Consider the following 27,011-nt stretch of genomic DNA (forward strand, 5'->3'; position numbering starts at 1 on the left):
ATGCATTCATCTTTAGAATAATACGAGCAGAACTGTTCCAGGACACAAGGGAATTTTACTTCCATAGAATAGTAAGGGCTGCTTAATTCACTGAGCTTTGCTGAGTTTACTGAGGTCTACTAAGTTTACTGAGGTTTATTGAGTTTGCTGAGGCTTATTAGTTCAGTAGTTTCTCTGTACAGCACAAGCCATGTCACTTTTGCAATTAGAGCACCTGCAGATGGGAGTTTATTCACTGCGGAAGTGTCACCTGTAGTCGTCTCAGTGCTGCTTTTGCTTGGCTCCCGTCTGACAGGTTTGGCTTCTACAAATACATGAAGATGGATGAGGAAGAGGACGACCAGCCCATGTTCTTCCCCAACCCAGATGGTGCGTTTTCCCTGATCGGGGAGGGGTTGGGGTGTTGGGGGGGTTAGATGAGGCGTGACAGGGACGTGTCCCAGCCCTGCTTTATTGCAGATTCCCTCTCCCTCCCTGTCCCCTCAGCGGTCATAAATACTGCCAGCCGTGTATGGGCATCTGATGAGCCCCAGACGGCAATCAAAGAGGGGCAGCTGCCGGTAGTTCCAGGGGCCTCGTCGTTAGTGTCACTGAAAAATCACTCTTCTTTCTTTCCAGATTTTTTGGAGGAAGAGGAAGGGGAGGACCCGGAGGACGAGGCGATAGTGGTGGACTCTCAGCCGGCCAGGAGGAAGGCCAATGCCAGCCAGCCCAGCCGCGCTCCGCGGCCGTCCCAGAGGCCCACGCCCCGGACCCCGGTCAACAGGGAGGGCGGGGAAGAGGAGGGGGAGGGGGAGGAGGGAGACGTGCTGGGCTTCAAGTCGAGAGAGCGGCGGGAGGGGGGGTGGCGTGAGGGGAGCACCAGGGACCCCCCGGAGCCCCGGGTCGGCGCTCTGGGTGAGCAGCGGCAGGAAGCGGAGACGCTGGGGTTCCGCCATCCCAGCACCCCTTTCACCCGCTCCCTGACCTGGGTCCGCCCCGCTCCCGCGCAGCCGAGCAGGAGAGGGGCCGCGGAGACGCCCCCCAAACTCAGCAAGTCTGCCCTGCTGTTCCCCCGGAAGAGCTCGCTCTCAGCCCTCACCAGCCGGGCCAAGCAGATCCTCAGCAACTCCGCCCACAAGGGCCAGGGCCCCGGGGCCGCCCCCGCCAAACCCCGCCCCAATCAGGAGAAGGGGAAGGAGGAGAATAAGGTCTACATCACACGGCCCCGCCTCTCCGCAGGCAGGAGGGGTACCACCCCCCGACAGCCCAGGGAGGTGTTCCCGGGGGTCTTTCTGTACCAGAACGGCAAGACCACCAAACTGGTGAACTTGGGGACCAAGAGGCGGGGGGGCAGGGGGCTGGGGGCCGCCCGGCAGCTGTGGCCCAAATCCCCCCTCGGGTTCAGCAAGGCCTCCCACCGAGGGGCTGGGGCGGGGCTGGACGCTGAGCTGGGGCGACACCCTCACAGGAGGAGGGAGGAGCCTCAGAGGGGGAGGCGGGAGAGCCCGGCCCTCCCCAGCAGGAGGGGCGCGGTCACATCGACGCCCAACCGCGGGGACCCCCCTCTGTCCACCCCGCCGGCTCCACCCGCCGACCCGGGGCTCACCCCACCCACGGAAACCCGGGTCACCTCCTACATGAGGACCTCCGAGGTCACAAACTCCCTGGGGCAGGAGGAGGCGGGGCCAGAGGAGGAGGAGGGCGGGGTCTCGGACTACAGCTACGAGGAGGCGGAGCCCCGGCCCGGGTGGGCGGAGGACGCCATTAATTGGCAGCGCACCTTCAGCGTGAACAGCATGGACTTCGAGCTGCTGCGCTCCGACTGGAACGACCTGCGCTGCAACGTGTCGGGGAACCTGCAGCTGGCCGAGAGCGAGGTGGTGGACCTGCTCGCCCAGTACATGGAGAAGCTCAACGAGCGCAGCGGCGGGTGAGAGGCTGACGCGGGCGTCTCAGACCCCACGCTCTGCAGCGCACTGAGAGGGAAGCAGCGCGTCTCAGAGCAGGGGGGGCTGGAGGGCTCAGAGTCTCCCAAAATACAGACATAACATCATTCACATATCTCCATAAATATAACATACCACAGCTTTACCTTATCGCTAGTGTGAAGATGAGGATCTTCTTAACCCTTTCAAGAGTAGGTTTTTCAGAATGTTTTCCAGCATTCTAAGTCAGTGTTCTAGAACTCCATTGCTTTCAGTTACCCAGTAGTGACTATGACATCAGCATTAGAATGTTCAGTTAAGAACATTCCAGTCACATATCTGTGATGGTGGGCCTTAGAGGGCTCATATCCTGCAGGGACGGTGCCTTGCTCGTTCAGGCTCGGGCTTGACGCCGCGCAGATCCATACGTTTTCTTATCTGGAGATGATAATATCAGACGCCAGGCCCGGCAGCTGGCTGGCTGGCGCTTAATGAGCACGTGGGGGCTGAACAGAAAGGCCTGTCACTTCAGATGCAGCCTTGTGTCACGCTGAGTAGCACTCTGGGGCCTTTTCATCGTTTGGCACCTTAAACATCTCCCCCCGGGGGACTCGGCTCATTTCTGATTGATAAAATTAACTTTATCCACTCATCTCTTTTCTTCAGCGCCGCGCACCTCGGACAGCCATCTGTCAGTTTCAACTTGAGTTAGCTTGTCTGACCTGCTCATGATGATGGGAGTTTTTCTGACCTCTTCAGGGCTGAGATTGACAGCTGGAGTGTGAGGGTGTCTGTGATGGCCCGAGAATGCCTGTATCGAACACATAATCTGTCTGTCTGTGTCTCCCTCTGCCTCCCTCCTCTCTCCCTCTATCTTTATCTCTTTCCATCCTCTCGCTTTGTCCTTTGTGCTCTCTTTCTCTCTTCCTGCCTCCCTCTCCTTGTGCTTGCTCCCTCTCTCCCTCTCCTCTTTCTTTCTGTTTCTCAATCTCTTTGTGACTTGCTGTGTCTCATTATCTCTTCCCCTTCCCCTCTCGTCTATATTTATCTCTTTCCCTCTTGTCTTTTTACTTGCTCTCTCTCCCTCTTGTCTTTTTACTTGTTCTCTCTCCCTTTCTATCTCACTCTCTGTGTCCCTCTCTCTCCTTTCCTCTCTCTCTCTCCCCCCTCCTCCTCTCCTGCTCTCTCTCCCCTCTCTGTCTTTCTCTCCCTCTCTCTCTCTTTCTCTCTCTCCCTCTCTCTCTCTTTCTCTCTCTCCCTCTCTCTCACTCTCTCTCTCCCCCCTCTCCCTCCCTCTCTCTCTCAGTATCTACACGCTGCTGCGCATCATTAATGTGGAGAAGCGGAGGGACTCTGTGCGGGGGAGCCGGTACCTGGTGGAGCTGGAGCTGATGGAGCGGGGGAAGCGGGTGGTGCACCTCTCCGAGTACGTCTACCTGCTGCTGCAGCACGGGAGGGGGGAGGACAGCCTGGAGGACGGCGCCGCGTCGGCCCCACCCTCTGCCTCCTCCTCCTCCTCCGCCGCCTCCGCCCTCCACGCCAGCCTGGGACCCCCCGCCGCCGCCGCTCCCCATCCCACCAGCCCCGGCGCCCCGCCCCTCGCCACCGCGCCCGGGGGCACGGCCTACGTCAAGCCCCTGCTGTGCCAGCCCACCGCGCTGCGCTGGAGACGCGACGTCATGGTGCATTTTGTGGTGCCAGGTGGGTCCCGGACAGATGGGCGCGGGGGGGGGCACCGTGGTCCAGGAGCTGGGCATAGAGCCCAGGAGGCTCAGGCACTATCCCTTACCCCTCCCACAGATCACTGTCCAACTCTGTGGATATACAGCAAATATGAGCAGCTTCAGTGTAACATGAGCAGCTTTTTATGCAATCAAGCTGTCACTATTTCTATAAAACAGCGGTCCTCTAAACATAAACAGGAGAGTGCTACCAATTCGTAAATACACAACCCAGTCCCTCTCCTGCGTAACACACTTTACCCAGGTGACCCCCTTTCCAAAGTGATGCCTTTCCTCAACACTCCTTACCCACTGAAGTGTAATATACACACAGATATCTCACAGTGCCTCACATTGGCAGCCTGTAGTGTAGCTGTAGCCTGTTGAAAGCTCTGTATCTCTGTGTGCCCCAGTGCTGTGAGCTGTGCCCGTGCTGTCTCCCTCGCTCAATTACCTCGCGGTGCTCTCGGGTGCTTAATAGAATAATCAATCAATCCCTCCAACTGCTCAAAAGCTGAAATTAATTTAAAATGCTACAATTAATCAATTTTGATGTAGTAGTGCTTCCAATTAAATTATTACTGTTCAGCTCGAATGAGAGCGAACATGGCACATGAGTTCTTCAAAGCAGACAGCAGAACTGTTTCTTTTTTCAGCCAGTCCCAGTAGCCATAAAGCCCACGCAAGTGCTTTTAGGGGATTTTAGAACTCTACAACAATCCTGTCACAGTGGCTAAGGTGGCATCAGTATTCATAAATAGCTAAAAACTGTGTCCCTAAACCACTCTATTATTATTATTAACCTGTAGTTAATAAGAATAATAATAAGTTAATAAGTAATAAGAATAATTCCTTCCATTTATATACACTTTTCTCAAAACTCAAAGAATTTTTTTACTGTAATGAGGGGGAAACTCACTTCAGCCAACACCAATGTGTAGCACCTCACTGGGTAATCAACAGCAGCCATTTTGTGCCACACATCATCACACATCAGCTGAGGTGGAGATGGAGAGAACTATATTTTTGCCAATTAAACTGGGGGATGATTAGGTGGCAAATTATGAAAGCCAGGTTGGGAATTTGTCCAGGGCACCAGGGAACCCCCTACTCTTTGCCATGAGTGTCATGGCATATTTAATGGCCAAAGTGAGGACCTTGGATTAAGACAGCATCTCCTACAGCACAGTGTCCCCCTCACTGCACTGGGGCATTGGGGTTTTTACAACCAGGGGAAAGATTGCCCCCTACTGGCCCAGCAACACCACTTCAAGCAGTAACATAGTTGTCCCAGGAGGCCTCCCACCCATGTACTAACCAAGTCCACATTTGCTTAGCTAAAGTCATTTGGCAAGAACAGGACACATGATAGTATGGCTGCGGGTACCTGTGACTCTGAACCTGTCCTATTAAAGTACCTGAGTTGTGTCCGCATTCATGCTTCAGCCCTGTCACAGAAGCTGGGCTCTCTGTGTCTCTGCAGTGAAGAACCAGGCCCGGTGGGTTCAGCAGTTCATCTCGGACATGGAGCTCCTTCACCTCGAGACCAAGGACGAGAACTTCAGCATCATCATCGTGGACTTTGAGAGTGAGGACATGGACGTGGAGCAGGCCCTCAGGGACAGCCAGGTGCCCAGGTGAGTTCTTCTCAATGACAGGTAAAAAGCTCATATGATAAGTCAAGTAACATATGGAATAAGTTTGCTTTGTTAATTACAATAATATATGGAACCAGTCTTCTATGTTTAGTTTAGTTTCACCTTTGAGTCAGTGCGACTGTAAAGGGAGTGTTTGGCTGTTATGTTTTGGAGCAGGTCAATGAGCAGTTATGTTATAAAAGTTATTGAACTACACTGGTGTCATAATTGAGTTAACACAGACTAAGGCTAACAAGTGTATAAGAAACAGGCATTTGCACTGTTTGCCATGTATTTGTGCTTCTGTACAGACAAGGCACCATGTTTGTGTGGCTGTGTTTCGGCAGGTACGAGTACCTGAGACGTGAGGGTAATTTTGAGCGCTCGGCCGGACTGCAGATGGGCGTGGACACCATCGAGGTGAGCGAGGGGAAGTGGGGACAGACGTGGCGGTCGTTGTGCGGTGACTCACCGCTGCGGTCAAGTCGAATAAGGCCACGGCAAATGCCAGTGCGCTGGTAGACGCTGGCTGTGGGGAAGCTCAGGTCTTCCTCAGAGGCCCTGGCCTGTCAGTCTGTTTGCAGAGGCTGGCAAAGTGGGCTCCGGTCTCTTTAATTACACTGTGACTGCAGCCATATTGCCCTTTCAGTCCAGGGCTCTGGAGTGTCGACAGGATCTCTGGACTGCTCTCATTGCTCTCTCTCTCTCCATCTCTCTCTCTCTCTCTCTTTCTGAGACACACACACCTGCGAATTTAACACTATCCCCTCATTACAATATGAATATCATATAGAATTAACATGTTTGTGAGGCTACTCTACTACTGGAGAAAGGAATATACAATGTAGAGAAAATATGCACTGAGTTGAGCTCTGATGCTTAGAGAAAGTGCGACTGACTGATTGTGCCCTAATTGTATTCATGTGTGTGAGTACGTGCTAGTGTGTATATAAGCATATGCGTGCGCTTGTGTGCTTCTCAGGACGGCCGCAGCATCGTGTTCCTGTGTGACCTGCACATCCATTTCCCCCTCAACATCCTGGAGAGCATCAGGAAGCACTGTGTGGAGGGGCGGCTCGCCTTCGCCCCCATCGTCATGAGACTGAGCTGCGGCAGCTCTCCGAAAGAGCCTGACGGTAACACACCGCTTACATGCTACACAATTTACACACAAACACTATACACTACACACACACACACACACACTATACACTACACACACACGCTATACACTACACACACACTATACACTACACACACACACACACACACACACACACACACTATACACTAAACACACACACACTATACACTACACACACACACTATACACTACACATGAACTATACACACTGCTCACACTACAATATTTACACAATATTCACTATACACACAATACATTACATACACACTCTACATTATTCACACACTATACACTACACAAACTATACACTGTTCACACTACAATATTTACACAATATTCACTATACACACAATACATTGCATACACACTCTACATTATTCACACACTATACACTACACATAAACCATACACATTGTACACACTCTACAGTATTTTCACAATATTCACTATTCACACATAATACATGCCATGCATGTTGTACACTGCTCTACATTATTCACACACCATGTATACTTTACACTATATACAGTCTGCGCACAGTTAATAGACCATAAAACACACACACAGCCGTGCTGAAGTGTGAGCTAAGCTACTGGTATTGCATGCAGAAGATTGTGCAGGCAGAAGCTAATTGCCTGTGCCTGTTCCGTCTCTCACTGCTGTCTCTAGGGTACTGGGAGGTAAACGGATTCGGCTTGTTTGGCATTTACAAGTCAGATTTCGACACGGTTGGGGGGATGAACACAGAAGAGTTCAAAGACCGCTGGGGCGGAGAAGACTGGGAACTGCTGGACAGGTACCCCAAGAACAGGAAGGGGCCTATATATGCATACCCCAAAAACAGGCTTGGACTTATGTGTGGGTGCCACAGAAAGCATGGACGGAAGTAAATGTGGGTATCCCAGACACAGGGACGAGCCTAGGTACAGGTACCCAAAATACAGTGAAGGACTGACATGCTAAACAGAGGGAGGCTGACACAAGCCCCAACCAACAGGGCCCCTCCTGAGCTGGCTTCTGTGTTCTCCAGTGGACGTGCCACACAGCGTACTGTATGCTGACCTACAGTGTATTTTCATATTACAACTGTAAGCGCAGGGTTGTTTCATTTGAGCACAGTGTTGTTAAAATAGTGTTGTTTCAGTAGTGTTGTTTTAGTGCAGTGTTTTAGTGCAGCATTTAAGGACAGTGTTGTTTGAGCACAGTGTTGTTAAACTGAAGTGTTGTTTCAGTAGTGTTGTTATAGTGCAGTGTTGATGCAGTAGTGTTATTATAGTGAAGGGTTGTTTGAGCACAGTGTTGTTTGAATGCAGTGTTGTTTCAGTAGTGTGGATTTACCTTCATGTTCTGCTGCTTACTCCTGCAGAGTCCTTCAGCATGGTCTGGAGGTGGAGCGCCTCAGATTGCGGAACTTCTTCCACTACTACCACTCCAAGCGTGGCATGTGGAACACGGCGATGAAAAGGAGCCCCAGGGGATAACTCTGCCCCCTCCACACACCCCCCCTCCTGGAGGAACTCCAGCCCCGAGGCTGACTCAGTGCAGGGCAGGCATCCTGCAAGGACAGCTCAGTCTGTTCCAAGGACCCCTTGTTGGGACACAGTGGCTTACTCTGACTGCCGAGAGTACCTTCAGCCACCGTCCTTCCCATAAATAACTCAGAGGAGAAACACTTCTCGTTTTAGGAGGAAGGGCATTTACTGCTTCCCATTCGGCTGGAAGGGAATGTAAAGCTGGACTCACATTCTTAATTTCTGTTTTTCCAAAAGAGTAATCTGTTTTTTATCAAAGAGGTTCAGGCCATGGAAAAAGTAATTATGCTATTGTTTCTGATGCTGTGTTTGGAGTGTAGAAAGCAGGGGCCTGTGTCTCTTTATTCTATAACCTGGGTTGGTGTTCTGGTAGACTAAATATTTTACATCGCATTAACCATGAACTGCTCAGATGTAGGTGTACAGACAGGAGTATAGATAAATTGATTTTTATGGGTGAACACTGACTTAGTCACTGGTGCTTTGTTATTGCAGACTGTAGAGATTCTAGTCTGTGTTTGGGATATAGCATTTAACTTACATACCTTTGCATCTTTCCCTCTCTCTCTCTGTTGAGGATTTGGCGTACGCTTTCCCCAAATACAATACAAGCAGATTGAGAGAATTCCCAGGCTCTTTGGCTGTCTTCTGAGATCCATAGCTTGCTGTGTGCCACATTTTTTGCTTCAGCTACAAGTGAAGCTGTTTGCTCCCAGACCTCCTTCGAAAGTGCAGCGTGCCTGACTGACAGACAGGAAGTGTTGCAGTGCACCGGGTGGCCAGACAGTACAGTACGTGCTGTTGTGTCCCCATGGCCAACAGACAAGAAGTAACGCAGTACAACTGACAAGCAAGCCGGGAGTTAGAGGAGCTTCACAAACTGTCTGACTGTTGATTTCTGTCAGAGGAAGGTGAAGTTGTGAGGAGCATCTCTTTAAAAATGTAATAATAATAATAATGTTTTATTTGTACGCTGCCTTTCCAGAGCCCAAGGTTTCTGAACAAGGTTAAATAAAACAAGGACAGTGATAAGGACAGTATGTAAAGAAGGCGAAACAAGATGGATACATGAATACATGAGTACAATAATGAAGTCAGTATGCACAGGAACCAAAAGAAGACTATATACATGCAAACACAGACGCAGTAATTAATAATTAAATCATCGCTATCCTTATTTAACAGAGGTACAGCTCCTGCGGTTTACAAATAAGGAGTCAGGGTTTGTGTGTGGGACACCGTGGTGTTGCTGGTGGCTTCTGAATGCCCTGTTAATGTTGGTTGTGCCGTCATTAGATTTACCTGATGATTTGGTGTTGAAAAGTATTGTTCATGTTTCTCAGTGTAATATAGATTGAAGCAAATTATTACATTTGAGTATATATATATGCACAAATACAATTTATACACAGTATCTATCAATATTATTGAGTAAGATTGAAGATTGTCAAAACCTCATTGCCCAGAAAGTGTACACATTCTTTATCTACAGCTAGGGGTTTGCCTTGTTACAAAATGCTAAACATGAATAAAGACAAAAGACAGGGAACCTGTACGTTTTAAAGATAATTTCTGTGAAATTGTTTTGTAGAAAGTTTAACGAATGTAATGTATTTTGGTTTATGATTTTACTTTTCTTTTTTTAGAAATAAAATTTTAAGCTAAAGTCTGGGATTCGTTTAGCATGTTTTCTTACATGTTTGAAGACACGTTACGGTGTATCTAAACCATACAGGTGAGAAACCACCTTACTAGCAATGTTTAATTTTGGATAACAGTTTTAACCATAAAATCATGATAAATCATGGTACCATTTTTTTGCATTAATTGTGCTTAGCGACATGCAGACAACATTTGAAACCTCTCAGTCTTTCACCTGAGGTACGGCTTTATCTACTTTGCATTACCCCGATGCAGTTCTACACATTACCACAAGAGGGTGACGGATGACTTGAATCGCGGTTGTTAAATTAAAGAATATTAGAATACAAAATCTGATGGACTAAATGCAGCCAATTTATGTTATGCTATTTACAATCATAAATATATTATTTGTGTGTGATGCAGAATTCAGATAATTATTTGAGACATAATCTAATTTTGTGAGTGTCAACTGACGATTAGTAAGAAAAAAAACTCACAGTATGATTCTGATACTTTTATAAATCATGTGCATGAAATGTTAGATAAGTTATAGTTTATATCACTGTAGTACATCGGGAAAATAAATAGGGGATTTATTTTGTTTTTTCTCTGTACGGTGTTATTTATTTATTATCTATTATTCAACAAATTACTTATTGCACATTTCAATAGTACATATTCATTTATCTAAGAGAAGAAAATGCATACAAATATTAAATGACGAAAAGTGACCTTTCGACCAAATGTTACAAATTTAGTGCAAGTATAAAAATAATTTTTGTCCATGAAATATAAAATTGTATGAGTACATCGAGCACAATTCATTATCAAACAGATTAAAATAACTCTCTGACTGGTAACATTAGCTCTTGTATGCTCACCAAAGTTTATAATGCTAGACAGTTTTAGTGAACTCCGGCATTGTCGTTCTGATTGGCTCACACAGTTAACTCCTGATTGGTTCGTAGAAAGTCCTGTGCTTGAACGGCAGCTTCCCGTACTCCATACAAGCAGCGTTAGAAATCTAGGACTCCACATTGTGAAGTATGAGTGTGGCTGTTTAACCCGAATTCGGAAGACGATTGACTCTTGCACAATCGAATTCTTAGGTTTTGTTTATGTAGCGATAATTCAACGGAATCCACCGTACGAATGGATGGTTTCTGTATTCTTAAATTAACCAACATTCATATGAAAAGAAAGAACATTTTAATAAGATATCTCTAAAGATATGTTCATAACTAGCTACCTTGGTTAATGTACCTATGTAAAGTACAACTAGGATGGTAAGGGGAAGGTAGAACCATATCCACTCGGTCATTTTCCACTTCGCTGTCGCTGGACATTCATGCAAGACGGGATGAACAGTTTCAATATGAAGACTCTTGAGGATTTGACTCTAGACTCGGGATACGGGGCAGGAGACTCTTGCAAATCCCTGAGCCTTTCCTCCTCCAAATCCAACTCTCAGGCGTTCATGACCGCTCCGCACCGGGGCAACTGGTGGTATTTCTCTGGCTCCATGAACAGCAGAAACAACAGCTGGGACACAGTAAATGCGGTGCTACCGGAGGACCCGGAGGATATTTTGTCAAAGTGTCCCCGGCTGCCAGACCTAGAAGAGTTCCCCTGGACGGACGAGGAGGTGGGGAAAATCCTACGTAAAGTCGCGAGCAAAGGACCGACTTTCTCCACCGACTATGTCCGGAGGCTCTCCAGTCTGCTGCGAAGGGCTCTGATCCGTATTTCCAGAGAAGCCCAGCGCTTGAGTGTCATGCACTGCCGATGCTCCCGATTCGAAGTTCAGAGTGCAATCCGGCTGGTGCTGAGCTGGGCACTGGCGGAGACCTGCGTGTCGGCCGCGGTGAAAGCGATATCCTTCTACAGCATGAGCGCCGGCGAGTGGTTGCGCAAAGGTAAGTCAGCTCGCTGTGGACTCACTTTCTCCGTGGGCCGTTTCTTCCGCTGGATGGTGGACACTCGCATCTCAGTGCGCATCCACGAGTATGCAGCCATCTGTTTGACCGCTTGCATGGAGAGCCTGGTGGAGGAAGTTGGCGCAAGGGCTCTGATGTCCGAGCGACAGAGCGCAAGCGGTGAACTGCTCAGTAGCCAGGTGACGGCGGAGATGTTGGACGGAGTTGTAAACAACGACGCCGAACTTTGGGGAGTCCTACAGCCCTATGAGCACCTCATATGCGGAAAGAACGCCAACGGTAAGCTAGTGTATTCTTTAAGGTTTGCATGACAAATATGTTCGTTCTGATAATCCGAATACTTTTGCGCAACAGCTTTAAATGGGCTACACCAGATATACGTGTTTTTATTTATTTAAGATTATTATTATTATTATTATTATTATTATTATTATTATTATTATTACTACTACTACTACTACTACTAGCACCACCACCAGTAAGACCTACTATGGATGAAATGAGGTCAATTTAAGAATGTATTAAATATAAGCTGGTGTGATTTATACTTAGGACACAGGTTTTTTCCACTGGAGAGCAGGTATGGTATTACGGCTTCATATCATACTTCTATAACCAGGTACCCAATGCACAGGTGTGTTTTTATTTATTTCTTTATTTGCCTTTTGTTTGCTGCAAGATACACGAGTTTTTGTGGTTAAAAGGCTGTCAGTCCACGCTGTTTTTCTATTGGCTCTCATTCTCCTCAAATACTATAGGCCTATAGCTTGATTTAATCACGTACGCAGGTATGCTCTTATCAAAACAATCCTAAACGAACTTCTGTTGGCATCCACACGGTCTCACTCGCTCCTGTCCCAACACGCACGCGGCTCTCCCGCGGGATATAGCAAAAAGGCGTTCCACCAGGTTCCAGCACATAGTGGATTCCTTTACACGAGACCTGGGGGTAAAATATAACCTATTTGACAGCCTTTTTGGAACTGGGTGAATATGTGAAGGCTAAAAACCCTGCTCTGTTCTTGCCAGATGATTGGATCACACATGTCAGGGATCAGCAGAACCCTGGTGCAGAGGATTACATAATATTTAAAAAATGTTTATTTGATAAGGGCTGTTTTAAAGTCGGCAGACTAGAATGTTGCTTTATTTGAAGAGGTTAGTGTTCCATTGGGTGTAGTATGTAAGTATACTGCCGAAGTATGGTCTGAGTTTTGTAACTGTTTATTGAGTATAATGACAGTACTATATGTGTATATTGAAATAAACTTATTGAGCCTGCATTAAGCAGTGTGTGAGAGTAGTGTATGTCTTGATTATTGTGAGAGTAGTGTTTGTGTAGGCTGGTGTAGGAGTTTGAAAACCACATGTGGTTTTATGGGCTGCTTGGATAGACTTGTTCTGGTTTGGAATACTGGCTATTCTCTTGTGCTTATTTGAACAAGCACGTTTTCAGACTTTGTTTAATTTTGTTACTGCATTGTTTAATTTGTTTTAGTAGAAGTGCTCTGTGGCCTCGTAGTGGTTAAGGTCAGTGAACCTGGATAGTGTCGTTAAATATTCAGCGGTATAACTTGCATAAATGCACAAGAAAGTCAGTTCTGCAAGAGCACGGGTTTGTGTTAAACACTCTAGTCATAGTAATAGCCTTAGAAATGGCACTGCTAACCCCGTGTATCGGTCACTTTGGGGATGTGCAGATGACTCATGTTTCAGGGGAGAGTTATGCATATGGCTGCATACTGTGTGTATAAAGCACTTGGATCAGGGCCAGGTCTCCCTCATTGTTTTACACAGTAGTGGTGACAGGGGTGGATAACATCTGTATCATCCTACTGGGGAAAAGTGTCTCTGTGTTTGTGCTGAGTAGAATTGTTCCCCTCTGTCTGCTAGCCCCGCCCCTTAGGTTTTAAGCCCTGCCCCCCTCTGCTCTTTCTGCTGTCCGCAGTGTACTCCCAGTGATGTTCATTGATTGTACGCCACTGTTTGTACATTGTAATTAGGGTTTGTTTGTGGCTTACCAACATCAGTCCAAACAGAGGTTTTCACAGACACACAAAGCCCTTTGTTCTTGTTTGAACTTTTTTGAGCAAAGGCGTCCGCTGATGAGAAAAAAAACCGAAAGACTGTGAGAAGGCAGAGGGAGAGAGACCGAGTGGGCTGGATGTACTGTCCGCTCTCCCCTGCTCTGTACCCCGCTCTTCATCACCCCGGAAACACAGGTCTGTGCCGGGCGTGGCTCAGCTGGCCGGCCTGGCAGACTGCGAAAGGTCAAAGGGCAGGGTGACTGCAGCAGAGTCCAGTGCTATTCGGCCGCAGCCTTTGAGCCCAGGCTAGGCTCAGGTCATTTATCTGTACACTGGCATTTGTCCTGCCTGCATTTCTATGGTTTTTCATTATAAATGCTCTTACTGGCTATAAGGATCAACCATCTGCATCCAAATCACTTTTTCTTTTACTTAAACCTTATCTGATGCTGTAGTATTATGGAACCTCTGTGCATTTCACAAAGCAAACATATAGGTTGCATGGAATAATAGTAATTATAAAGAGATAAGAGATCAGTTTAAACTAGAACCAATTTTTCCCCTAAATGAGAAAGTGCACAGGGGTAATTGAACTAAATGCAGTGCTTCAAAATGTAATTATCTGCTGTTGGTTGGTTCTTACTTAAATGAACGTGCTTGTTGATCAATGATCACCATTTAAAATCAGGTTTAGGAAGAGTGGTCTCCTGTTTGTGGCTTATCAGCCAGTATTGATTTAACACGCTTTTTTAATGAGGAAAACCAGGGAGATTTTCTGTGGCTTTCTTAATGTCAACATGTTGGAGATACTGAGGTTCTGTGAATGTGAAAGATACAGAGGTTTTTTGAATGTGAAAGATACAGAGGTTCTGTGAATGTGAAAGATACGGAGGTTCTGTGAATGTGAAAGATACAGAGGTTTTTTGAATGTGAAAGATACAGAGGTTCTGTGAATGTGAAAGATACAGAGGTTCTGTGAATGTGAAAGATACAGAGGTTCTGTGAATGTGAAAGATACGAAAGTTCTTAATGTGAAAATGTTCAGTGATTTTGAGCCGGATCATAGCTGAGCTGGATGAAGGTTCTTTTCCTCAGTGCTGTCAGTGACCAATCAGACCGCCATTAAAATGGGCCGCATTGTTGATTCCACACAAGGCTGCCTCTTGCACTCAGTGCCGAGTTAAAACTGAACCAGGTTTGATATGTATGCATTTAGCGCCAAGGCATTAATGTGTTTCCAGACATGCACTTCACATAGTCTTCTGTCGTTTTTATTTACATCAGTTTTCAGGAAGATCATCTCTACTGTGCTGCTGCTTTCACGAGCTCTAAGCCCACTCAGTGGAAAGCCAGAGCAATTAGCCTCATGCAGGCTTTCCTTTAGTATGAAATCAATAAATCACCCAATACCAACCCGAGGCTCATCTGTAGCCCGACGTGTCCGGGGCCTTTGACTGTAGCAGCGTTTATGTCCTTTCTCATATGTTTGAATGAGGTGGCACTGGAGCACGTTTCATTGTTTAGGATCTGTGCTGCAGGTGAGGTGCGTGCGTTTGGGCGCTCGGCACGTGTGCGGGCCCGTTTCGCCCCGCGGTGAGGCTGGCCCTGGCGGAGTGGGACGGGCATCGGGAGGAGGGAACGTTTGGCAGTCGGGCGGCCCTCTCTGCAGCACAAAAGCTCCTCTCTCTCATACATCCAGCAGCCCCACATCTGGAAATCTTTAAGGCAGAAATGACTTGTACGGCTCCAGTAACGAGGCTGCGTGCATTCCCTTTTCAAATGGCCTGCTTTAGGTCCAAGGGGTTTGGTCATTTTTTTTGTTGTTCGCTGCTTCCACCCTCCTCGCATCCGTAACCAGACAGGATCGGACAAGTATCTTAGGGATAGCTGTCTCTCGGTGCCAGCAGTGGTTTGTGTTTCACAGCTACTCTCCAGTGACTGCAGCTCTAGTCATAACTGTAATATCCAGAGTTCAGTGATGGAATGAGAAGCTGCTGTGATGAAGCTGGTTGGATGTCAGATGTAGGCTTGGGTATATAGAGTACAGTGAAGGGAAGTGACTTATACAGATGGGATGAAGTGAAGAGACAAGCTTATGGTTGGTTATTGCTGTGTCAGCTTGAATAGATTGTAGTATCGATTGATGGAAAAATGAAAACGGTTAATAATAATGGGATGCTTTTATACTCCTTTGAAAGCCTTTGAATAATGGATGTCGATTGATGGCACATGCTAAGTGTCTGTTGGTTTTTCTCGCATTGAAATTCAGATTCTGAGAATTGGCTGATGATTGTGGCCTCCTCAGCGTGCAACAGAGGAGCAAGGGAAATGTAGTCAAAGTGTGCAGTAACGTGTGGCAAAGCAGTGAAATCAGTGGAGAAATCTAATTCATGTTGATCTTGATGATGATATTTATTACAATTATGATTATTTGGGAAGTATGTGTTCTGCTGCTGTTCACACTGGGCAGCGAGAGTCTCATAATTATGATGGGATATCCCAGAGATCCCAGGGAGCATCCATACATATTCTTTACTTCAGTTTTCATATTGCCTGTGTCAGAATAATGCTAGCTACAGTACATTCAGGCAGTTTACAGTATGAAATAAGTGTGCAGACTGTTTACAGTTAACAGCATGTTACTTTGCTTGATGCTCCTTCAGAGAAATCATTTGTGAGCTCTTAGTCAAAGCTTACTGTGGGTCAGAGGCTAATGAGTGCTGCGTAAGGCAGCTTTGGCTCTGCACCATAGATACCGCACCTGTGTGGGACTCACGCCAGACTGCTCCCTGCCACATGGACCTCTCTGTGTATCTTTCTCTCCCTTTCTTTCAATCCCTCTCTCTTGCTCTTTTGGTCACACATATAAATCTCTCATATTCCCTTTCTCTCTCACACCCTCTATGTAAACCTCCCCTTTCTCTTTCTCTCGGTGTCTGTCTTCCTCTCCTAAGGACACACACACAAATGAGCACACACACACACACACACACACACATACACAAATGTGACTATACACACAGTCACACAGAGTCCCGTGGATGTGAAAAATTTCAAAGCCTAACCTGGGACAGGTAACTTTAACAGAACCAGTTCTGCTGGCAGGGACATTCAGCATGCAGTTCTACATGTCTCCATGGAAACCACACCTTGACAGGAAGTTGGGAATAGGATGGTAAGATTTACTGGGTTAAGGTTTGACATGTGTCTGAGGGAGAAAAAGGGCTGCCTGTCTCCCAGAGTGCAGAGGAAGCAGAAGAGAGGAATAATTAGCCCTCTCTTTCACAGCGAACGTCTCAGTTTTCACGTCCGTTCTTTCGCGAGCAGATGTCCTGCTTGCGCAGTAAAACTCACGCAGCCCCGTTTGCCACATAAGCCAGGTGGGCCTGGCCACTTACGAGTAAAGAACTTAACTTTGTTATGTCTTGGACTGGGGCCAATTTCATTCTATAGCTTCTGTAATCCTTCTTTTGAATGTTTATTTTCAGAAACATTTTGAAAACTTATGTTAGCCTAATTTATGTATTGTGTATGGTTTTGGAGTGTGTTCAGACACAATTTTAACATTCCCTCACAGGGAAAGAGCAGTTAGTTTCTGGTTTTTTGCGTTTCTGTTACCATATGGAGGTAATAATGGCGTAGATTCCACTGATTTACACAATGCCCTGCAGTTTACTTATCAGTTTAAATGAGTTAACTTGCTTTTACCAATCAGCTCTCCTTCCTCCGTGAAGCTTTTTTTGGTCCTGAGACAAAACTGTAGCAGTTAATAGGCATGGATTTAAAATGGTTTCACTGTAACATTTCTTGGTTGAAATGGGGAGCTCTCGCCCTAATTGGAAACAGATTGGTTCTCTGAGGGATCGTCTGTCATTTCAGGCACCGCATGGCCCAATTAAATCTGGCTGCCTGCTCTGAGCGGGCTGGGGTAGAGCTTTTCCTTCGGTTCTCCGCCACATTCTCTGTACTGCCAGGCCCCTCACCCCCTGCCCCGCCCCTCTGTCCACACGCCCTCCAAAATGCCTTCACCTCCAAACTGCCACGCCCCCTCCTCACTGCCTCCCCCCCCCGAACCACCATTCAACAGCCATGCCTCTCTTTTGCATTTGGACCATTGTAACACTGCTCCTCTAAGCTCCCAGCGTTTTAGGGTGAACTGAGTCATAAATCATCCTTAAAATAAAAGGTGAGGTGTCATCAGTGTGTATAGGTGAGAAATATTTATTTTCTTTCCAGCGAACTGAGTTTGCAGTGGTTTGGTAGGCTGGGCTGTGTGTCTTCCTGTACCCACAGTCACACGTCCTGAGGCACAGGTCCTGTACCTCCAGCTGAACTGCACTGTAAAACCATTCAGAGCAATATCAGATCCTTCTGGTGTATACACGGAGTCAGCACAATGACAGACCTCCCTTTGGCTCTCAGGCCTTTAACCCCTTAAGGTTAAAGTTCACAAATGTGTTTCTTAACTGAACATTCTAACACTGATGTAACAGTCACTACTGGTAACTGAAACCAATGGAGTTTTAGAACACTGGCTTAGAATTTTGAACAAAACATTACAAAAAACCTACTCTTCAAAGGGTTAAATAACATACAAGGTGCAGCCAGGATGCTTTCAATTGCCCTAATAACGGGTGAGAGGAGGGGGAAGATGCCCTCAGCAGATGAGCGTGGTTTCAGGGCTGCTGGGCCGCGAAGCATGGCGCTGTTTGGCTGGATTCTGCAGCAGCAGTGGACGGGGTCTCACAGGAGAGTGGCCTAATGAAAGGTTCCAGAGGAGGCAAGGCCTGTATTAGCCAGACCACCGGTGTAATTGGTGAGCAGAAGCTTCAGGATGTTCTCAGAGTGAAAGGCTGGGAACTCCTGCTCTGTCCTGCGTGAGTTGTGCTTGGAGGCTGTTATGTGATTTTTTGCCTATAGGAGGGCTTCCAAGGCTAACTGCTTTGAGCCCCGCATTAAACCACAGGAGATGCGCAATTTCCTGGCCGTGATGCTTTTTAGACTGATATGGATTTATTGAAGCCCTCCTTAAGCCTGATTCTGGTTCCCACGGAAGAGTACTGTAGACGCATAAATCAACTGGCGATGTATATTTCGATTCGATTTTATTGTCCATTTCCTTTATGGTCAGTTTTTTTTGCTAGGAAGGCACAACAACACAGTAACAGACTCACTAGCAGTCATTCAGAAGGGCACTGGGAGGCATCTGCTTTAGACGTAGACACAGTATACTCGGGACGATACTTTCTCCAGGTTATGAGCGGGAACGGTGGGGTAAATTATAACTGTGCGACAGGCCATCTCAGGAGCCAGGGCGTGCCGGACCATCACTAACATGCCCAGCACAGGGAGAAACGCTGCGCGGTGTGGGCAAGGGAACGCCTCAGGAGCAGGAGAACGAGGAGACAGCGCGAGCCGGAGGGCTCTCACACGCCACGGCGCTTCCGTGTTTTTCGCCAAGTTAGCTTTCCGTAATGGGTCAGCCCTGGGAGGCTGCGCAAACGGTTTTAAGCGTCCCGCTGCGTAAACTGCAGGCTTATTTATAATCCGCTGTGAGAAAACGCGGAGTTGCAGAAGCTGCTCCGTGCGCTCGGGCAGGAAATGACACGGAACCCGTTCAGTTTATGATTTCATTTCATGCCTCACGCCACACACATAGGCTAAATTACGCTACAAAATAACATTTATTTTTCACAACGTTGATTCTTGAGTATATATATGGTATATGTGCAGGCACAGGCCACTCTTGTGTTGGAATGCAGTCTGGGAGATGATGATTATGCATTTTGGTTGTCTACATTTTAACATCTATCAAAACAACATTCACATTCACAACACACACACGCACACACACACACATACACACACATATACCTGCACACATACACACACTCACATTCAACTTTTTTTTGAGGTTTACTCATACAATTATGTAACTGATGCATTGCGTAACAGGAAATAGACCTGGTTTGGCTTCATAACCCTGTTGTGTAGCAATCCTGTAGACATGTGAACCAAAGTTTGTCTTTGCCTTTGCTGAATGGTTATTGTACTCAAATGAATGCATTTGTTCAGCATACTTTCCAATCGGATGTTTTGCCATACTATGTCTTTTAATCACCTAAGACCCAGCAATTCCTTTTTTGTCCCCTGCAGGGGACATGAGTCTGGTCTTAATCTCAATAACTACTAAGCTGAAACCTACACTACTAGGAGCAGTCCATAAAAATAAAATTATATTTCTGAAAATATTTTCCCTGTAACATTTTTTTTGTGATCCAAGACACTTTATTACTGTATTATGTCTAAAATATTTTAAATACTGAAACTTTTTGTTCTGCCAGGTCTCAGGAGGTTAGTGTGAATAAATGATCATTAGTTATTGTATAGGGGTCTATCAGCCGGTAATGATGTCGTTGAAATGAGTGGCAGGGTGCAGTGACTGTACAGGGCAGTGTCCCACTTCTCACATCTGCAGCGTGTTGGTCGTCGGCTGGAAGGTAAACAGGGGCAGGGCAGGTAGGAGGTGACCGCGGCGACATTTTGTCTGTGACTCACGTGTCGTATGGGCACAGGCGTTCCTCTGTCTGTGGGCTCAGAGGACACCGTCGGGTTACGGGCCTGGTAATGTGTGGAAACGTGTGACATCATTGCTTGGCGCTGAATCAGTTCAGCTGGGGGAAGAGACAATAAAGGAAATCACCCAGACTGTGAGGGAAGAATTAGGGGGTGAAGGAGCGGTCTCCCACTTAACACGGTGTCAAACTGTAGCCAATATCTACACTTTTATTTATTTTTTGAGGTTTCATGTGGTCTCAATGCTAAATGGCCTCCACCTAATATTCAAGCCATTGTACACAGGTGTCTGCTGTGTACCTGTGTGTTACCATGGAGACTTGCTCTGAGGGTCATTTGGAGTCTTATGTATGATAATTTCTTCATCTAAAAATAAGCTATCGATTGATGCTTCTCATAGTTGCCAGTTGCCACCACGCACAAAATAAAAATCTAATATAAAAAACTATTGTTCTTTGTAAAGTGTTGTGTTGATGCCAGTTTTCACCAGTGACGTGTTCATGAGAGTGTGAGTTCCTGTGACCGTAACAGTAAAAACCGTTTGGGCTGCAGAGTTCAGCACGTCGTAAATAACATTCCTGCAGGGGCAGCTGCACTCCAGTCATTTAGCTCCCCTGAAACCTCAGGCTCAAAACCACCAACCTACAGCCTTCTGTGTGTTCTTTCCTATTCCGGGAAAAGCACTGGGTGTCCGAAGCAGAGCGGCTTCTAAAATGAGGAAGTGCTGCACTCTGCGCAAGTTGAGAAGCTTTTAGCGTTAGAAGAAGATGATGTTTTCCTGCGTGTGTGTCTGTCTTACTCAGTGCAGAGCCGCTCGGCCCGCAGGTGAGAGAGAAAGAGGGAGAGAGAGAGAGAAAGAGAGAGAGAGAGAGAGAGAGAGAGAGATCAGCATGCGTTCTGAGTCGAGTGCCCTGACGCACACAGCAGGGCTGACAGACAGGTGTGGGGCCTATGGTCTGGGACGGGGACGTGAAAAGGCCCCGCCCTGAGGGAATTCTCCGGTAGGCCTCCTCTCCACACCCTTCAGAATCCCTCCCCTCCCGTCCCAGACCGCTGCCCCTGTTCCCTTTTCTGCGAGCGTGCCTTGAAATGTTATTATCTCAGCAGTTTAGGAGCAGATGGGGTTTTACTGCCTGCGTTCGGAGTGTGTTTCTTTGATGGAAATTCTAACAAGTTGAAGTTTGAGGCATTTTCTTATTTTACAAGATACACTCGGATTTTATGAGGTGTGGACTGCTGTACAGTTGGTGGGATTGATGGCCATCGTATCCACTAAATGAGTTTGCATTTTTCTATCATCGCCCTATTACTTTTTAAGGCGTCTTTTTAACCTTTTCTGCCGTAGTTGTAGGCGGGTCCCATTGGCTGCTATGTTGCAGACTAGCAGGCGGTTCCGAAATCCATTCAGCCGGACACTGCTTCTCTTCCCTGAGCTGCACATGCATTGCATTAGAGCGCAGGTGTGAAACTCCCGTCCTGGAGGTGCTGCAGTGTCTGCTGGTTTTTGGGGTGTTCTCAGAGCCAAGTGTTCCATTTAAGGCGTTGATTGGCTGCGGAATCCACGCACCTCATTCTCAAGGCCTTAATTGGCATCCGATTGAAAGGAAAACACAAAAACCCGCCGACACTGCAGCCCCTTTGGGATTCAGGTTGCCACACCTGCATTAGAGGACTGCACTTGTTGGGCAGCTGCCACATGCAGCCTAAATACAGCTGACCAACCATAGGAGTCTGCAGTACATGGTGAAGCAGGGCTTTGAGTGACAGCATTATGAATGTGCAGCAGGGTTTCGAGCGACAGGACTGTAAATCTTCAGCAGCAGTTTAACGCGGGGCTGTTGTTTCTGTGTTTGCTGTGTTTACAGTGAGAACAGTAAGGGCTTACTGTACATCTCTCTCTCTCCACCACAGTCACTCCAGACTATTCCCCCAGCACAGCCAGCAGTCTCACCACTACAGTTACAAATACCGCAAGCCCCATAATTCTACACTGAACCTCACGGGAACAGTTTTTTGGAAACGTAGCATAGCAGAGACTAGGGAAGTAACTATTCTGCTGAAGAGCAAGCGATTTTCCCTATAAAACACTGACACCCTTGATCCATCAACAGCACTAAAGGCAGGCCTTGGTCCCCATGCCTCTCTGTAGCCACACCTACTTTCTCTGGCGTTTAGCCTTGCATAGTGTCGGGTCTCAGTCTGGAAGAGGAGTGTGGTCTGGTGTGGCCTTCTTGGACACTGTCTGCTCTCAAGCACGGAGAGACAGTTATCTTCTCTCTGCTTTTCTGCTTCCACACAGGAAACTACTGAGATGTCCAAAATTGCTTTTAAAACCAAACTAAACCAAAAACTTTATCCATAAAGAAAAGCTAGAGGGGAACATCATAAGTAGACAGACATTGTAAACACACAGAGACGCCATACATTAAGACCTTCATGAGTCGAATTTCCTGTTGTACGTTACATTGAGACTTGCTTTCGGAAAAAAAAAAAAAAGAAGTCATGGAACTTGGCTGGCTGCCACTACCCCCCGTTCATTGGCTGTGGGCATGTGGGATATCCCATGAGCCTTGGCTGTGGATACAGGTCACTCAGTTTGGGCCAGGCAGTGGCTGGTATTTGTATAGAAATGATTGTGCAAAAAAGCTTGGAACAGAGAGGCCTCTGGGTATCCATGCTGAGGTCAACCTGACGTGCCCTAAAAGGAGACTAACGGAAGATGCTCTACAAAAGCCCAGTGTTTGGACAGGAGCTGTGTGTATTAATAGCCCCCTCCTCTGTGCTTAGTCAGCTGGGAAACATTCTACTTTGAGTGTGTTTGTGTGTGTGTGCGCACTCACGTGTGTGTGTGTGTGTGTGCGTGCATGTGTGCATGCATGAGTGTGTGAGCGTGTAAGATAATTAATCCCTTATCTCTGTCATTGTTCTCTTTGGGGGCTGTATGTGAATTATGAGCAGAGAGCAGAATCCAGCTTTATAATGTGTTAGACTTAGCCTGCCATAGGGTATGAATCATACTGCAGCTCTTGTAATTACTAATTATACAGCCAAGACTCTCAGCTTGTTAAAATAAGAGAGACAATTTCCCTGTAGTTATTTTGTAATTTTAGAGAGTGAATCACTTTCACAATTCTAGTTGGCCTTCATTTCACCTTTGAAACTCAGAAAATGTGTTTTAGCGGTACTCATCAGAAATAGTATTACTACAGGCTGAAATTGGTACAGAGATGACCGTAGCACGGAGCATTTCCTGTTTTCATAGTTTTATGAGGTGGATGAGAGGTGGTAGCTGGATGCTCAGACTGTTGAGTGTACTGCTAATGAGTTAGCAATGACTAAATTGTTTGTTAAATGGTCCTTTTGAGCATTGTCAATTTACTGCATCAACAGGGTTTGGCCATTTTATTTTTGAACAAATGACACGTCTCGGTTTCCTAACAAGACCAAAACTGCCCCCATGATATATATTAATAGTGAGAGGTCTGGTCCTGCCAGAAAAAAAAAGAAACCTGTTTTGTGTTATACTGACCACATTCGAAGCAAATTTTGTCAGTTCACTTGCAAGCGCGAATAGCAAGTAGCGGTGACCCTAAAAAAAACAAGAGTAATGAGCTCTGGAGGGCTGCAGTTCTTGTGAATCCTCCTCTGTTTTCTCCATCTCAAGTATGAATCGGTGCTCTCACTGACCGTTTGGCTTCCGCACCAGTAGCTCCTGTAGCTTCCTCCGGTTATCGCTCCTGTGCACAGTTCCCCTTGGTTTCATTCACAGCGTAGCGAGATGGTGGATAGCTTGATGATGTTTATCTCTCTCTCACATTTTTCCATTCTCGCCCTCTCTCTCTCTCTGACTCCCCGGCATTAAGCCAGGAGAAAGATAGTTGAGTGGGGGAAGGGACTTGGAGAAGTTTCTCCTTCCAAAGAGAAACACACACACGCACACACACACACACACACACACACACACACACACACACACACACACACACACACATCCAAGAGAGCCTACAACCAACGCCCACTATCTGGCTGGGACTGAGGACTAGTTCTTTTTGTCACCTCCAATTTGTGTCCCCTGTCCCATTCACTCACATGCACAGTCAGAAAGCTTAGATGATTATATGTTAAACCTGCCTTTCAGACTGCTTTTGTGCGGCAAGAACGGCATCCTGCAGTGTGTGAGAACATGCACACACCACACTCCCTTGCCTTTTATGATCTTTGTTTCAGAGCTGACAGAATTAAAGCAAGGTTTCTAAAACCGTGACCATCCCCAGAAACCCCTCAGTGGGGAAATATGTGACCCAAATGGGGACTAATTGGTTGTAAGCGAACGTTCTCACACTAAGCCTTTGTCTATCTGTGAGCTCTGCTACAGGGGGGCGAGGGAGGGAGTCGTGTCTTAAGTAGGTGTGGGCTCCATAGGCCTTTGTGTCTGATGTGAGGATCGCCTTTGTCTTCTTACTCGTCTTCTCCCACTCATGTTGTGTGTGCATGAGTGAGTTTGTGAGCAAGCAACTGTGAACTTGTGTGTTGGATGTGTTTCTAAACACATGTGCCTGTGCATATGCATGTGCTCTGGTGTGCCTGCACATAGGTAGTGTGTGTGTGTGTGTGTGTGTGTACATGTGCACAAATTCAAATATCTATGTGTTTATGCAGTTTACAGAGTGTAAGGCCGTTTAAAAGCCTTAGTGCTCTGACTGTTATACTGCTGAATCACTGTGAGCTTAGAGAGCTCTGAGGACACTTCCAGTAGTGTGGCTAAAACCAAGAGGTTGTATAGAAATGAGTTTTATATTATATATACTGTATATATCTACTTGCTCTGACAGTACATTTTTCATGTTCAAGTAGATATTTTTCAATTCATAATTATTACTGACTTAGTTATTTGTTTGGAATACACAGTATTCCGGCTCTTTGCTTAAGTCTTCATTCTTGCTAGGGAAGCATTTGAAAACAGCTGTCGATTTTAAACTGTGCACTGGATGCATGGGTGGTGTGGTATATTCTGAAGAGGGAGCACTCTTTGTAATTATAGGCAGTGCATTAGTCTTGCGTGTAACTGGGCTGAATATCACTTAATGTTGCCAGGAAAGTGAGGTTACGTTTCTGCTCTGTAAAATGGAGGCTTGGAGCTGAAGTATACTCACAGTTCATGGCATGTGTTTATCAAACCCCTGTCAAATGCATATCGGTCGTTAGCAAATGCATCCCGTAGGACTACCTTTAAAATCGGTTTGTTGCTTTAGGGCAGAAGGTTTTTGGCAGAATTGTCTGTGGGTTCCACGGAATGTTAATCTGCTTTAGATTTCACAGGAATTTGGGTTCACACTTTGATATACACAAGCTCCCAGTCAACCCTATTTATCGTAAGAGAAACTATAGATGATCTGGAGGGAAACTATAAAAGGCTGGAAAAAAAGATCAAGAATTCTAATCCAGTCATAAGATTACTGGATTGCACTAACAGTGCAATACTGCTTTTTTTTTCTTCTTCTACAGGATAAAACTGGAGCTTTGTAGCTCCAGATTTTCCTCTCTAGCATAAGCATTGACGACAAACCAGTTACAGCCAACACATCACTATCTTCCACAGTCTGTTTATTTAAAAACAAATTATTACTGGCAAGAGAAAGGGACAGAATGGTTTCGAGGAAGTCTTTTTTTTCTTTCTGTTATTCAGTTCAGACACGCCCCGTAGGACTTGTTTGAACATCCCTATCTAAAAATGCTTTGAGATAACGGCGCTAAGCGCACCCGATCTTCTTAACTAAAGTTTCAATCAAACTTTTCCTCAGACGGACTTGGTGCAGTTCACGTGCCCAACAGCAGCGGCATTGTGCTGGCTTAGATAATGAGAACATTGTGCGCAATAGCGGGCTGCCTGGGCTCGCTGTTTAACGTTTTGGACGAGAAAGCGAAGAGAATAGGTTTGTTCCGCAATTTAAGGGGAGCCAATTAAAAAAGCCTGTGACACCCCATGAGAAGGTCGAACTGGGATTATACTCTGATCTTTTTACAAATCAGCTCCTTTGTCATACATTTGAAAGTTGAATTGGAAAGATTTGTTGCTGAACTGTGATTATTTTAAATATGTTAATCAATTTTTACAGCCTTTTGATACATTTGGGCTGTAATTACGTCTGTTTTTGGGCACATTGAGTGATTTGTTACTTTAGGTGACACCACACAGGAGTGATAAAACTGCTTCCACTTTTAACTCGAGACCACCCCTGACCCCCAGGAGCCAGAAGACGTGTGCACGATGCCAACCAGAGCAGGCCGGCGACATCTGTCAGTCAGGGTGGCCGTGATTGGACAGCCCTATGCTGTCATCAGCGCTCTGTCATTGCTGCAGCCTGCTGAGCAGGCCCAGCAACACAGCCTGTGATACTGGTTACATAAACACACAGTTAATTTAACCTTCGGAGAAACGCCTCACTGCGTGCATGATCCGGTGTGGCAGATATCCCTCTAGTCACACGGTGTGTGACTGAACCTCTGATGAGGGGATTACCTTTATAAGCCTGACAGGTCTGCCGAGACTTTTTTAAAATAAATGTTGGGGCTTGTGCTGTGGTGCACTGTGGCCGTTGTAATTTGAGGAAAACAGGTGTTGTCGTTAATCACCAACACATGCAGCCAACAGATGGGAGACAGAAATTAGTCTGAGCACAGCCCACAAACACCATGTCAGAACCAGAACCAGACAGGAGGTGGAAAAAAGTATATATGGGTTCAGATACAGATCTGTTCATACCTGTGAGGAGCTTGTCATCAAAGAGAAAACATGCAACAGCAGCATGTTGATAATGATGGTATGAAAACACTGTACTGACTTAATCTTACTGTACACAGTGCTGTTTTGTTTAATTATGTGGGA

The 27,011-nt window shown here is 46.4% G+C and overlaps 2 protein-coding genes across 3 annotated transcripts in view; both read left to right on the forward strand.

The window, feature by feature from the left end:
• LOC135255654 (N-acetyl-beta-glucosaminyl-glycoprotein 4-beta-N-acetylgalactosaminyltransferase 1-like) overlaps positions 1 to 8,199 on the forward strand; it is an 80,494-nt gene extending 72,295 nt beyond the window's left edge. For both annotated transcript variants that reach the window (XM_064337116.1, XM_064337117.1), the window contains 8 exons: positions 296 to 369; positions 619 to 1,912; positions 3,214 to 3,608; positions 5,112 to 5,265; positions 5,613 to 5,685; positions 6,248 to 6,401; positions 7,079 to 7,205; positions 7,776 to 8,199. In XM_064337116.1, coding sequence (XP_064193186.1) covers positions 296 to 369; positions 619 to 1,912; positions 3,214 to 3,608; positions 5,112 to 5,265; positions 5,613 to 5,685; positions 6,248 to 6,401; positions 7,079 to 7,205; positions 7,776 to 7,890 — 2,386 coding nt within the window. In that variant the 3' untranslated portion in view covers positions 7,891 to 8,199. The remainder of the gene's footprint in view (positions 1 to 295; positions 370 to 618; positions 1,913 to 3,213; positions 3,609 to 5,111; positions 5,266 to 5,612; positions 5,686 to 6,247; positions 6,402 to 7,078; positions 7,206 to 7,775) is intronic.
• Positions 8,200 to 10,595: 2,396 nt separating this feature from the next.
• Positions 10,596 to 27,011, forward strand: part of LOC135255656 (ankyrin repeat and BTB/POZ domain-containing protein 2-like) — a 42,677-nt gene continuing 26,261 nt past the window's right edge. Inside the window, exon 1 of the mRNA XM_064337118.1 lies at positions 10,596 to 11,801. Coding sequence (XP_064193188.1) covers positions 10,934 to 11,801 — 868 coding nt within the window. The 5' untranslated portion in view covers positions 10,596 to 10,933. The remainder of the gene's footprint in view (positions 11,802 to 27,011) is intronic.

Source organism: Anguilla rostrata, chromosome 5, assembly GCF_018555375.3.
Source record: "Anguilla rostrata isolate EN2019 chromosome 5, ASM1855537v3, whole genome shotgun sequence".
In the NCBI taxonomy this organism is placed as follows: domain Eukaryota; kingdom Metazoa; phylum Chordata; class Actinopteri; order Anguilliformes; family Anguillidae; genus Anguilla; species Anguilla rostrata.